Below are 14,463 nucleotides of genomic sequence, written 5' to 3'. Positions count from 1 at the left end.
GTATGAATGAGCAAATGACATCAAAATCTCAATTGACCAAACTTAAGGCAAAGGCAAAATTCGGAAAGGCTCAAAGCAAATTCAATAGTTCACGTATAAACAACATTGGAAAAAAACTGAAGAAACCTGTGTCACTAAATCCAGACCAGCTAGCTTTAAACAAAAGACTCTGCCTTCTTGATATTTGAATCCATTCCTTTTGTTTTTTTTTTCCCCAATGCTTATGTGGTCTAAGAGAAATCGTGCAATCGAATTGAAAACCTTGTGAAATTTGGCGACTCACTTTGCCTTTGTTTTAGATTTCTTGAGGAGAGTGGAAGTTCTAAACTCAGCATCGTCTCTGATGAAGCTCCACCACAGAATGGTAAGGGGAATTGTGGCGGCATGCCAGATCGAGTGAGCATCAAAGTAGCCTTCATATGGAGGAAAATCATATATCTCTAGAAGCATGGCTAAGCCTCCAGCAATCACAACCACCCAAAGTTTCCAATTAGATGGATGGCTCGAGACAGCGGCCCATCTTGCCCATAGGAGAAGCTGAGAGACTCCCATTGCCACACACACAATCATGTTCCAACCTGTAAACAACATTCAAAACCAGTGAAATTCACCCAAAAAAATATTGACTCGGTTTCAGATAGGTGAAAGAGTTTGTAGCGTACCATAGTCGAGTTTGTAGAAGTTGATGTATAGTATGTGGGTGGTTACAAAAGCTAGTATTGGAGCGGATACCATGACCCTTGCAGCCTCAACCCGAACATCAAAGGTTCTTAAGATGGCTAAGATAAGTGAGAATCCAAGAACGGCTACTGCTGATGAGTAGTCCAACCTCTCTGTGAGGTCAACATCCCTGAGAACCATGGGGACGGATTACTAGAAAATCATATGATAGATGAAGCAGATTGTGTATGAAAAAAGTAATGGGTAGATGATTTACCTGCTGTGGAAAACAGCACTCCAGAACCACGAGTTCATGGATAGGAGACCATAGATATGCCACAAACCAACGTATTCATAGTAAGCTGTTCTATCTTGTTTCAGAGGCAATTTGTAGTACAGCGTAATGAAAAAGGAAAGCCAACCATGGAAATGCATTGCTAGGTTGAGCACGGAGAAAGCAACAGAAGCAGGCTCCTATCAAAGAACAAGGTAAAGTCAAAAATCATGCTCAATCTGATTAATGGAAACAACCAGAAATCCAGAAGTGACTGAAAGAAATAAACAAACCTGAATCCCAAGTACACGCTTGAAGGGCCATTTACCATGGTATTTGACCGGGGCTTGACCAAGAGTTTCTCGTTCTCCCTCTCTATTAACCATACACTGATAACGGCAATCACCTTGACAACCCCATTGTTTCCATTGTAGATACAGAGGTTCTTGGATGTACCATGGAGCACCACTGGATGAAGAATTGCACTGGGGAAAGCACTCTTGTCCAACACAACCGCTAACCTCACATTCTGAAACACATGACCTGATACGAAATTGCCAGATATATTCATTCATAACGTCCATGAGTAAAAGACTGCTAACATCCTGGCTACTAAACCAAGTTCACGCTATAAACTTAATAAAAGATACATGCTTATCTTGAACACAAATTCTAATATATCAAAGCAAGTAAGATAAGTTATGTATAAATCCTAAGGAAAGTGAATTAACTTATAATACCTGTAACTTGGATCAGCATCGCCAGCACTAGCATTAGAAATACTGAAAAGGCATGGCAACACTAGAAACAGGGCTGTCCAGTAGCGGACTGCCATCTGAGCAGAACAACAACTATGCAATCTACACACGAAAAAATATGAATCAGACTATCAAAATCGGAAGATAAAAAATAGGATTAGGCCGTATGAAGATCTTCAATTCCATTAAAGGAAGTGATCATTCATTCCAGTGAAAGAAGGAAACTTTTACAAATCAAAAACAAAACAAATCGTTTTCTATCTAATTGGAACTTGTGGAAACTAACTAGAGAATCTCGTTGTCAACAATGGAACTCGCTGTTAGAAAACCATAAAAATTTCAGGTTCCTTCATAATCTAATCCTACGATTTCCAGATTCGATCAGATTATCGAAAACTCAGAACGTAAAATCAAATTGAGAGCCTAACACCCAAGAGATGTACCAATTACGCAAGGACAACACAAAAATAAGAATCGCAGATCAGACTGAGCACCTCCGAGCCTGAGCCTGAGCCTGAGTCTTCGCAACAAGGTTAAAAAAGCTCCAAAGAATATTATTCTCGCTGTAAAAATAATGGAGAGGACGAAGGACAAGTAAAGAGCACGTGCCTTATTTATTTTAAGAGAAAACGACGCCGTTTTTCGCATTATTATCTTGGCTATACAAAATTTATCATAAGTATACATACCAAAACCTTTGTTGTATTTTATCAAGCCAAAATAAAATAAAAACATTGTAACAAAACCTAAAATAAAAACATTGTAACATAACAAAACCTTTCTTATATATCTCAAATATATAATCCTTCCTTCCTATGCTTTCTTGGAGCTTTTTTGAAAGCTCCTCGTAGTATCTTCGTTGCTGTTTGTTCACAGATGGTGATACTAAGGACAAGGCTTGCTCGAAATGAGTCATCTTGATGGTACACTTTGTTAAATCTGTAACATCTTCATCATCATCTTCACTGGTGCTTGTTATTTCCTCCACTGCCACGAATGTAGCCTTTTGCACCAAGTGAGCAAGATCAGCTCCGCTGAAACCTTCACATCTCATCTTTGCAATACCATCCAGATCAACGCTAGGATCTATGGGCTTCTTCCTTGTTATAGCTTTAAGAATCGAAGCACGCTCATCCGCGTTAGGGAGGGGTACGTAAAGTAGATTCCCAAACCTACCGGGTCTCAAGAAAGCTGGATCAATTACATCTGGCCTGTTTGTAGCTCCCACTACGTATACATTACGTCTCTCCCCACCGTCCAGCTCAACAAGAAACTGGTTCAAAAGCCGTTCAACAACCCAGGCACCTTCTTTGCCACGGCTTGTTGTCAGAGCATCCACCTCGTCAAAGAAGATTACACATGGCGAGCATGTCCTGGCACGCTGAAACAATGTCCGAATAGCAAGCTCGCTTTCTCCAACGTACTTGTTTAGAAGTTCTGCACCCTTGATGTGCATGAAATTAGCTCCTGCCTCGTTAGCAACTGCCTTGGCAATCAATGTCTTCCCACATCCCGGTGGTCCATAGAGCAAAAATCCTGTCTCTAAGTTTACCCCAAAAGCCTAAAAAGATCCAAAGACACACAGTTAGACCTCAAGTGACAAGCAAGTATGCTTGTCTATACGACAGTGTCAAGTGATTTGTATTAGTACCTTATAAATATCAGGCTTTTTGATAGGTCTGACTATATAACGGTTGAATTCAAGTCGTAGATGCTCAGGTCCACCAACATCCTCCCACTTGACATCAGACACGATAGAAAATCCTTCTCTTGTTAAAGATGCCTGAACTAGCTTCACTGCTTCCTGGTAGATAACAGAGAACAAGAATTTGTAACCATTGAAGTACAGAAAAGTAGACTCATATCACCCCTGCAATTAACATACCTCGAAATCAGACATTTTGACAAAAAGTTTGTCCAACTCTTCTTCTGGCCAGGGATGCCTTAGCCAAGAATTATCATCTTCACCGTTTGCAGACAGTTGAGATTTTCTTGAATCCAAGATTCTCTTTGTGGCTATCCTGCCAGCCATGTTAGCAACACCCTCCAAATCGGCTCCAACAAAACCCGGTGTTAAACGAGCTATAGTTTTCTTGTCAAAGGGACCTTCTAGTCTAAGTTTTTGGGCTACAACCGAGAGTATCTCAGCCCTTGCATCTTCATCTGGAACACTCAGAGCAATCTCACAATCAAATCTTCCACTTCTCCTCAAAGCAGGATCAAGAGCATCAGGCCTATTTGTAGCTCCAATGACGAGAACAAATCCAGCACTAGACTCAGGACCTTTGTTATCAGGTCCATCCATACAAGTCAATAATTGCGTTACAATCCGCTTCTCCATTTCCCTTTGCTGATTTTCCCTCTTTGATCCAATTGCATCAATCTCGTCGATAAACACAATGGAAGGCGCAGTCCTATATGCTTTAGAGAAGAGCTCTCTACTATTCTCTTCAGAAGCACCAGAGACTCCAGAAACCACATCTGTAGCTGAAATCTTATAAAACGGAACACCAACTTCATTGGCTATGGCATTGGCCAGCTTGGTCTTTCCACAACCAGGTGGTCCATGAAAAAGAATCCCACTTGGTAGCTTAACTCCTATTTTCTTAAACGGTTCAGGATTGAGAATCGGAAACAAAACATTCATCTCCAGTTCATCCAACACTTTCTTTATCCCACCAAAATCTTTAAAAGTAGGTCCTTTATCATCCACCACTTCCAAATCACCATTACCAGTAGTTCCACTGACAGAACGAGAGCCGTTAGCCTCTTTCTCAACCCCATAGTATCCATCTTGCTTCTACCTTTGTTGCTCACAGTCTCAACTTCGACGTTAATTTTCACAGGCGACTCAGTTGGTTTCTTTGAAGAGTTGTTCAACTTGACATAGTTATCTCGTAGACTGTTATTGATCAAATTAAACCGCGGCGGACTCAGCTTCTCGCTGTAAACAGCGTCCTCGTCCTCCGAAGTCGAAGAAGAAGACGGAGAAGACGAAAACTTCTTCCTCTTAGCAGCAGCAGCAGGTTCCTCATCGCCATTGTTGTTATCATCTTCCTCTTCGGCTTTGTTGTTTCTGGCATTAAGGATTTGTCTGACGTTGAGCAGAAGCACTTGCCGAGTCAACCGGGCAAAGTTACCGTACCTAGAACGGAGATCATCAGCGATATCCTCCGCCGTTGTTAAATCCTTCCCGCATGAATCAATAACTTGACTCAGATATCTACGATTTATCCCTCCGCCCATACCACCCCCTCCGCCGCCGCGACCGCGGGCACGCCCTCTCCTCATCATCCTACTGCTTAGAGCGGGTTTCAGTAGCTAAAGTCTTAGTCTTTCTTACTTTTGGAGGCTTTTTGACAACTAACACAGCCGGAGGAGGCAGCGGATTAAGAAAAACCTAATTTAGTGTCTCTCAAATGTGTAAAAATGTAACCTTTTGTATTATTCCTTTTCTATTACAGTATTACATATTGTTTGATTTTCTCACTACAGTATTTGGTATACTCAAGACTTTAATGTCTGAGGCTCTGAGCTATATGGTCGAGAATTTGTTTTTTTTTTCTCTACAAACTTGAAAGAGTAATACAATGGTATACAGACTTTTCTAATATGCTTGATGCTTCTCCTTATGCTTTTATGTTTAGTAATACACACGAGCTTGAACCTATTCAATATCTGGATTTACTTCATCCCCAACTCCAATCCAACATTGTGTTTTCTCATCAATCTCGTATCTCAGAAGAGTTCCAAATAAGATCTTTCCCTGAATCCAATGAAACACCCAGAATGGTTACATTACTTCACAAACAATGATCAAAAATACCCTTTTTAATGGAAATGATTGGTTTCAGAATGTTGAACCTTTACTCTCCTATATGAAGCTAAAGTTGTCAAGGGCTCATTGGATTTCTTCACTAGTCCAGCCTCATTACTTATGTTTATCATCTGGCACCGGTTACAACCGCCCAACGACTGCATCAATAGAAATGAACTTTATAAAAAACAGAGAACCATGACGTTTATACATATGATTACGGATCTTGTGTGGATCCATGGACTTACTGTGAAATGGTTGTCACCTATCTTGATAGTTCTCCATTTATCTTCTGCGTATGGTTCACCTCCAGATACAACCAGATTTGGTCTGAATCTGTATGGATTGAGTTTCTCATGAGCCCGTTTGTAATCCTCATCTTCTGCAACCAAATCAGTTTTAATCAAGCGAAAAGGAACAAGATGTAAGATTAAAAGGTGATGGAAACGTACTTGCTTCTAATCTTCTGTTTAAGTCGGAAACACTCTCCTCGGAGATTAACAAGAACTGAGCTTCATTAGCAAAGTTGATATTGCTTTCCAAATCTCTGCAGAATCCAGGACTCTTGTTTCTGTTCAAGCAGTGATTTGAAGTAGAGCTAGAATACCGTAGCAACTTGCATTGTCGACCAATGGCATTGGTGAACCAACTATTGATTCTAGTTTCCTCATTAAGGTTTTCAAGTCTGCAACACAAAATCAAATATATTACAAGCAGCTGATGTAAGACATCACATGATACGGAGCAATGCATACATGTTGGCATGTGAACCAGACTTGATTTTTATGTGCAACTTGTCTTTGCAGCGAGAAGATTCTACAGACAGTAGCCCTTCCTCAAGATCGATAAAGGTTCTTATAAGAGACATGTCAGGTACCTAGAAGCCATTCCCACGTAAATCAAAATTTCGTTATAGCCGTACCTAGAAAGATTCGAGCTAGAAGATACTGTATTACCTTCTTTTGGGTAAGTATGTCGCCTGTCAGACCCTGAACCATCCATTCTCGATCATGCAGCAGGCCTTTTATGTTTTAAAAAATAAACACAAGTTATGCATAAATGCCAAAGAGATCATCCCAACCACTAATACCTGCACAAACAGCAGCACCGATTTGGAGTAACCAAGCAAGTTAGATGAAATACCTGTTCTGCAAAGTGGCCAACGCATCACATAAAATCCAGCACATGACTTGATTGGGTATATAGTAATTGACTTAAGGTAGTGGCTTGGAAAAGATTCTTTACTTTCAAGTTCTGCAAATCAACAAAAAGCGGAGATCCATAGAATTAAGACGCCATTTATAATATATGAAATATTTGCTATCTAGCAACTAGCAAGTTATGTCTCGTGGTTTTCCAAAGATCATACGAAGTAACGACAAGCTCCATGCACTTTATTTGTGTGGCTAACAGAAGCATCTTTTACCAAAAATTACGGAAAGGTAAGCATGTGAAGATGGTTACTTTTAATAAAGTTACATCCCAGAGAACGAGTGGTGGAATCAATTATACTAAGTCCATTTTATGTCAACGTGAGTGAATACTGCTCCAAGAGAGTTAAATAACAGCAGCTAGTGTTACTAGGAACAAAGCACCATAAAAGATTTCAAAGAAAGTACCTTCACTAGGAAGTTGAGAAAACCTTCCACTGACGACATTTCCATTCCCAATCTTCTTTGGAGGTGAAACAAATGAACTTATGATAAAATCAACAAATTTCTGTGAATGAAGTATACACTTTGAATTAGGTGGCCGCAACAAAAAAATGTTGAAAATGAGCTTTGTTTACGACAACTTCCGATACATGGATTTGGGGAAAATCTAAATAAAGGAACATACATACCTTGGCCTCTTCAAAGGTTGACATATAACCAAACGAAACCCTAACAGCCCCTGTTGGTTTTCCATTTATCACATCATTTTCATCCCAGCAAACATGCCCAGCCTAGGTTAAATTAAAAGGATGTCATTTTCAACTATATAATACCAGAACTGCTAAAAAATCAGGGCCAGCAAAAAAAAAAGAACAATTATACCTCTACATTAGACAATAGATCAGAATGAGACAAGTCGAGATACTTTGCACATGCGCCAGGATTGCAAAAACATCCTGTCTACACCAAAATGAAGTAAAATGACAGATGAAATATCAGCGTCAAATGACTTAATGCAAGATTACCCCTTGGCAGCGAGTGCAAGCCCCTAATCTTACTTACATAACTTCTTTTCTTTGGGGTGGAAGAATTCAAAGAGAATAAAACTGTGTTTCCAAAACATACCCGTAACTGAATTCCAGATAAAGAAGCAAGCTTTTCCACCTCCAAGTAACCAAACCAAGAGCCATCAGGTCTTTTCAAGTTGAATGTAACCGTTGGGCCTGATTTATGTGAAGATAACTGAAACATAAAACATAGAATGAATCAAATACTATGGTCACAAGAAGAGTAATTCCATATGACTTCTAAAGTAAATGATGACATTTAAAAATATACATATATGAACTGAGTACTTTTTAATCATGAAAGAACTGACCTTCAGATTTTCACTGCCATACAGAATACATACACCAGTTCCGTTTCCATGTCGTAACGCCTGAAGTTTCTTTTTCACATATATGGAAAGTGACGTTGTGTGCCTAGTAAATAGATACAGAACACACTTAGCTTCTACTATATCAGATCGTTTGGAGGGGACTTTAAACTTCTGCAAATTTCAAACAATGATTAACAAGAATAAATAACATATTGAATCTACTAGACGATCTTCTAAGGAAATTTTGAAGTCATTTTCAAGATTGGAAATTCTGAACGGAGCAAAGTTCTACTCACATCCAAATTGCAGAAGGTGTAAGCGACTTGAGTAATTTGAAGCCATGACGGATGGCTGCTATGCTCAGGAATGAAGCAGAACCATCCTCAAAAGACTCTTCCACCCTTTCCCTTCTTTTTACAAAGTCAATGTCAGCAATAGAAGCCGCAACAGTGCCTGTAAGTATTACGTTCAACAAATGCCCATACAAATATAAACATTTTACACAACTAAATGAGATGCTTACCTCCACTAAAATAAGTCTTTTTGAGCAATTTGGCTGAGTCTGTAGATTATAATAACGAGAAAAATATCATGTCAGATCTTGTTTGAGAATTTAGTCTCAAAGGTGATAAGAATGAAATGGAAAAAAATATTGGAGATCTTAACAAAAGAAATGTTCTGATCTAAGTGATGAATTTAACGAGAATGTTTCTGAACTACAGTCATATTTGTGATTATTTACTGAAGGAGATAAATCTAGGGAACAAATTACGCACCATTACGTACAAGGAGAGCGCCAAGCCCAGTAGGATAACCAAATAACTTCATAAAAACAGCAGAAAACAAAGAAAGTCAAAATCTGATAACAAAAGAGCTTCATTTATTTTAGAAAGATCCAGGAGTTACCTTGTAGAATGACACAGCAACAAAATCTGCAGGATACTCCGATAAATCAGGTGGTAGTGTAGCACAACCCTTTGCAGCATCAATCAAGACCATCCACCGCTTGCTCCTTATAAAAACGTATATAAGCCATGATGAGCGAGAAATAATAGAAACCAAAACGAACGACCCTCTTAAGTCTTATACACAGAATTAACAAAGAAGGAAGTATCAAATCAAGCCAAAGTAGTTCCTCCAAAAAACAATTAGTGGTTTTAGGCTTACATTATCAATTGTTATAGATCATCAAAATGTGCACAGATCATTCTCTATTATTTAACATTAACAGAAGAAAAATCATATCAAAAAGATATGGCCGATTCCTGTAATACTTCTCCTGTTCCAAGGCTGTATTTAACTCACACTCAAAGACCATGACAAAAAAAATTCACTATGCTCAAGGAGTTGAATTGTTCTATGCATAGCATCGCTAAACCTCATAATATGTATCCAAGCAGAGGAAGAGAGAAAGTAAAGTGCCACATACTTGCTAAAGGGAGAACCTTCTAGCGTGGTTTCAGCATTTTCTTTGATCAAATTCACCAGATCTAGATCAAACCTGACGCCGGAAAAGTTGCACTCTGAGGGGAAAGCAAACAGATTATAGGCATCTCCTGTAAACATAAGAGTGAAACACAGGATAAGCAAACCAGAAAAGTCGATCATATACCCACCGTACAAGAATATGACATGTGATGCATTCGTGAATAAATAAAGAAAAGCTTATCAAGCTAACGGACCTTTTGACTCTTCCTTTTGGAGTTTAGAAGTGTTTCTCATCTGCACAGCACGATGCTTTACCTTGATAGATGGTCCTGAATTTGTGAGGTGGTCTGGTTGGTTAGCTGTCTCTTCAATATCCACAGCACATGCTGAAGCACCTTGAGCTAATGCATATTCCCTGATACCAAGTACACTGTTGTGATTCTCCATGGTGTACAAAAAATTACTGTCTTGGGTCCACGGAAATGTCTCTCCGACAAGCTTAAGCGCTGCGGTGGCTCCGGAGGTGAAAATGCAACTGTAATCTTCAGGAGAAGCATTGAAGTATTCAAGCACCTAACTCCAGTGTGCAATGAAGAAATGATTGAAACATATAGAACCAACTTAGAAGATGAATAGCAGTAATAATATAAAAACTTCCCATACATCAGTTGAAGAAATGTTAAGATACCTGATGTCGAGCATCAGCTATAAGGTCACTGGTCGCAGAACTGATATCACTTTGACTATCTAAATCATCATTAAGGAACCTCTTTCCAACAAAGAAGACGTACAGAAAAAGAGATTAGCTACCCTATTTTCACCAATCAACATCAAAATTTTCACATATTCAAGTCATTAACTTAGTGCTCATCTAGTAAAAAAAAAAAGACAATGTGTTATGAGGTTGAAAAAGATGAGAAGGATACGTGGATTTCCAAAAACATTGCTAGTAAGGTCCTTGAAGATATCAGCCATCTGCAACTCAGAATACAAAGTAGAACCAGCATGATCCAAGTAAACAAAACCTGCATATATACCCACAAGAGCTCTCATAAGTTTCAATTTCCAATATAATAATACCGTGTGGATGGATAATAAGAGAGTGATAACCACCAGTCTTAAAAAACCGTAAACCCGGATTTAAAATATCTTCAATTTACATACCTAACTCAATTTGAAATTCAATTCGAAACTAGTGAGAGCTGTATTAGATCCAAAGAAAGAAAAAAAAAACGGACCTTGATCTTCTAATCGCTTGAATTGGGAGTGGCGGATCTGATTGATGTGATTGGGACCATCTGGGTATCCATAATAATCTCCGAATTTTTTCAGAAACGATTCCATCTCCGACTCCTCCGATTCCTTTTCCCGGCGAAACGAAGGATATAACTCTCTCTCTCTCTCTCTTTCTCTGATAAATCGCCGGGGAGAAGTAAGACGGTCGTTCCCGGCTTATTTAAAATAGTTGTTTCCTTTTTGCCACGTAATTGTTTTTTAATTTTCTCTCTTACATAAGCAAAAAGGAAATATGGTTCTAGGAGAAAACGAAACAACAATTAAAAAATAAAAACAAAGGAAAATAGTTTAAGAAAAAAGGAAACCTAAAACCAATGTTTTCACGCCCCTTCGACCCGGAAACTTCACCGGTTCGGATATAGTACTAATAACCGGTAGTAATAAAACCGGTAAAACTCAGAAAAAATCGTTATTAATCCACGACCAGGTGAACCGGTTGACTCGGCCGGTTAATGGTTCAAAAAAATCTATTTAATTTTTGAAAAAATGTAAAGAGATTCACAGTTTCAATTAGTTTTAGAACCTTTTATTCGTTTATAACTTAGACGGTAACACATGACTCACGACACAGCTCTGGTCTTCAACTTCTTTGTCATCTCTCGAACTTTGGGTAAGAACAATTAGTTATTTTTGAAGATGTTTTATTAGTGTTTTTTATTTTTTCTATTTGGATTTAAAAATTTTAATCATTTTATTATTATTATTAAACTTATATTTTGTTAAATATGATATTCTTTTTTATAATATTTTTAAAAATATTTATTTTATATAAATACATTAAATATATTTTACTCATTTAACTCGTAGTCGAATCCGGTTGATCCGATGATCTGGTGAACTGAGAGCTAGTCCAGTTCACCATCCGGGTCGGATTTCAAAACATTGCCTAAAACAAAAGTAATGGGCCGACGCTCCTAAGCCCATTATAATTAAACCGACTTACCTGATATTGTGAATGCCTATATAAAGAGGTCGCGATGTTTGTTCGTTCACTAAAAAAAAAAAAAAAAAAAAANTCACTCTCTCTCACAATTGTTGTCGTTCTCTTTCAAATCCGTTTGCGAAGGCGACGATCATCGTCCTTCTTCTTCTTCTCTGCAAGTAAGGTTTCCTTGTTCTTCTTCTCTGCAAGTAAGGTTTCTATATCTCTAATTTGTTCTGATGAATTTATTCAGAGTTTTTTTATTATGCCGTAACCTAACCCTTGTTTTATTAGGTCGCATGAGGTTCGTTCAAGATTATTTGATTTAGGAAACGAAACCTTAATTAAGTTCTCACATTTTTAGTGCTAACACCGATACAAACTCATTACACGAACACATACACTAAACTGAAACATAATACACTAAACTGAAACATACACACAATGACACAAATGTAACTTCTATGCTCACGGTGAAACAAACATCTAAAATGCTATCACTGGTACAAACATATACGCATGACACGCACACATACGCTAAAACGAAAACGTAAATATTGTTCTCACAAACACGAACGCTAGTACTAATTAATAAGTTTTAAAAGTTAGAATTTTGTCTCATCCAAGATACAAATTATTTAGAAATTTTATCCCAATGATTGAAATCGTTTCAAAGTATATCATTAATTATCTATTAGGTAGAAGTTATAACAACCGACCAAGAGCAACCAACTATTTCATTACGTGAGCGTAGATGTATATTGATATCTACACCCAAAGATCTTGCGTTTGGTATTTACGATTTATTATACAACTTCTTGCAGAAGTAAAACGAAAATTGTTACTATACTAGTAGAGCCCCAAACGGTTTTCGTCGATTTTGAATCACTTGAACAACACAACTTACAATGTAAATAACATTTGATAAACTATATACATTTGTTGTCTTGATAAAACAACACAACTTACAATGTAAATAACATTTGATAAAACAAGGAGAAAAAATAGTGAAGCAATGTTGCTTCAACTTGCAAGAAACAAATAGGGGAAACTAGCTAGTATTGAATTCAATATACAGACAAAAACCGATTCAACACATAAATAACAAAAACCATGAGAATTTTATAAGTGGGCCAAAGAAATCTTAAGGAATAGAGATGGGATTTTTTGTCCAAAGAAAGCAAATCTAAATGACTTATTTACTTTTGGGTCGGACCCACAAGAAGATTTGATGTCTCACTTTCTCTTCTTTGTCTATATAAACACAAGTCACACACTATTCTCTAAAGTCTTCTTCTTCTTCTTCTCTTATTGTCACAAAACACTTTTTTTTCTTTTCTAAATGAGACAAAAGGGCCACAGACACGGACGAACAGTATCGCCCTGTGCCGGGTGTAAGCTTCTCCGGCGGAAGTGTGTGAAAGATTGCGTCTTTGCTCCATATTTTCCGTCTAAAGAACCTTACAAATTTGCCATTGTCCACAAGATTTTTGGTGCTAGTAATGTCAATAAGATGTTGCAGGTGAATATTCACTTCTCTAGCCATTTTTTTATTTTTTAAGCTGTGTAAAGGCTTGTGATATATATTCTCTTCTTGATTCAATTGTATCATTGTGTGATGTTAACCCGCAATTAAGATATTATAGTCGTGTAAGCTATAGGGAGAAAGGGGTTTGTATAATCTTCTTACCTAAATGTTCACATTTTAAATAAGTTTGGATGGATCATTCTGGTTGTTAAATTCTGTAAATTGTTTTTGATTTTTGCAATTTAAAGTTTTAACAATTGGGGTTTGTTCGATCTTTTCAGTGTGATGATGACATTGCTTTATTAAAGATTTTTTGTTATTTTTGGAAAATATCGAAACCGCGTGTAAGAATATTGTAGGAAGTCTCTTTCTAGTTTGATATCAAAAGTCTACATTGTATGTCACGTTATAATTTGTTATCTTATGACAAAGTATGACGCGGTGAATAATTGATCCATGTCTAAAAGCGACTTCTTACTATTTTCCACTATTGAATAATGAATATTACTATGATATCATTGACAAAATCATTACAAACAATGAAACAACAAATGCATCACTTGTTTTAAACATACTTAAAATTATTATTTGATTATCACTAAAACTTCCATAATAAGGGGTGAAAGTAAATATTACAAATATCCTAATTAAGTTTATTAATTCACCGATCGTAGGAGCTATCGGAGAACCAACGGGGCGACGCCGTGAATTCTATGGTGTACGAGGCCAACGCGAGGGTGCAAGATCCTGTGTACGGACGTGTAGGGACAATTTCTTCATTACAAAGGCAACTCGAGGCTCTCCAAACTCAGCTCGCTTTTACTCAGGCCGAGTTGATGCATATAAGGACGCTCTGCCGTATTGACACCAAACCTTCGCCATACACAGCGAGCACCGTTACTTTCCCGACGAACAAAGACTTCTCTAGTGACGTCGACATGGCTTTTGTGTACGAGGATGGTTCCGGAGACTCCCTTTGGTCGTGCTAGCTTTTCAATTAGTACTCTATCTTTGCATTAGTTATAACTAAATAAATTATAAGATGTGTATATGAACAAGTATACGATTAAATTAATTTAAGTAGTTGTCTAGAGTAGTTATTATCAAGTAGCAGCTACAAGTATTAAGATTATGGACTTTATTTCTCTCTGCCTTCTTTTGGATGTATATGTTACATATTGATATGTTGGTTTATATCATTATAAAAACTTCAATTAAATTTCAAAGCAAAAAATATCTATTAAAATG

At 37.6% G+C, this 14,463-nt stretch overlaps 3 protein-coding genes and 1 pseudogene across 7 annotated transcripts; 1 reads left to right on the top strand and 3 right to left on the bottom strand.

Annotated features, from left to right (window-relative positions):
- Nucleotides 33–2,280, bottom strand: LOC104740341 (post-GPI attachment to proteins factor 3-like). 2 transcript variants are annotated; one of them, XM_010460899.2, is made up of 6 exons: nt 2,187–2,280; nt 1,675–1,794; nt 1,228–1,477; nt 938–1,134; nt 663–850; nt 33–578 (listed from the first exon to the last, which is right to left on the bottom strand). In XM_010460899.2, exons 2-6 carry the CDS (start codon nt 1,767–1,769, stop codon nt 280–282), a joined length of 1,029 nt encoding a protein of 342 aa, XP_010459201.1. In that variant the 5' UTR covers nt 1,770–1,794; nt 2,187–2,280; the 3' UTR covers nt 33–279. The 2 variants fall into 2 exon arrangements, with proteins under 2 accessions (XP_010459201.1, XP_010459200.1); XM_010460898.2 differs by having other exon boundaries at nt 2,136–2,272.
- Nucleotides 2,350–5,018, bottom strand: LOC104740339 (annotated as a pseudogene).
- Nucleotides 5,115–10,968, bottom strand: LOC104740338 (molybdenum cofactor sulfurase). 4 transcript variants are annotated; one of them, XM_010460892.2, is made up of 21 exons: nt 10,708–10,968; nt 10,396–10,494; nt 10,158–10,216; nt 9,724–10,042; nt 9,471–9,597; nt 8,948–9,053; nt 8,818–8,863; nt 8,565–8,603; nt 8,338–8,494; nt 8,042–8,144; nt 7,789–7,905; nt 7,546–7,623; nt 7,353–7,454; nt 7,129–7,228; nt 6,653–6,763; nt 6,466–6,530; nt 6,265–6,386; nt 5,962–6,194; nt 5,758–5,891; nt 5,557–5,667; nt 5,115–5,458 (listed from the first exon to the last, which is right to left on the bottom strand). In XM_010460892.2, the coding sequence occupies exons 1-21, from the start codon at nt 10,811–10,813 to the stop codon at nt 5,360–5,362; spliced, it is 2,433 nt and encodes an 810-aa protein (XP_010459194.1). In that variant the 5' UTR covers nt 10,814–10,968; the 3' UTR covers nt 5,115–5,359. The 4 variants fall into 4 exon arrangements, with proteins under 4 accessions (XP_010459194.1, XP_019091282.1, XP_010459195.1 ...); XM_019235737.1 differs by having other exon boundaries at nt 5,758–5,888; XM_010460893.2 differs by having other exon boundaries at nt 6,286–6,386.
- Nucleotides 11,980–14,414, top strand: LOC104740336 (LOB domain-containing protein 3-like). Its single transcript, XM_019235747.1, has 2 exons — nt 11,980–13,209; nt 13,890–14,414. The coding sequence occupies exons 1-2, from the start codon at nt 13,030–13,032 to the stop codon at nt 14,202–14,204; spliced, it is 495 nt and encodes a 164-aa protein (XP_019091292.1). The 5' UTR covers nt 11,980–13,029; the 3' UTR covers nt 14,205–14,414.

The sequence above is a fragment of the Camelina sativa genome, chromosome 14 (assembly GCF_000633955.1).
Source record: "Camelina sativa cultivar DH55 chromosome 14, Cs, whole genome shotgun sequence".
NCBI lineage: Eukaryota > Viridiplantae > Streptophyta > Magnoliopsida > Brassicales > Brassicaceae > Camelina > Camelina sativa.
Note: the sequence above shows the minus strand (reverse complement) of the source record. Positions and strands in the feature narration are given on the sequence as shown.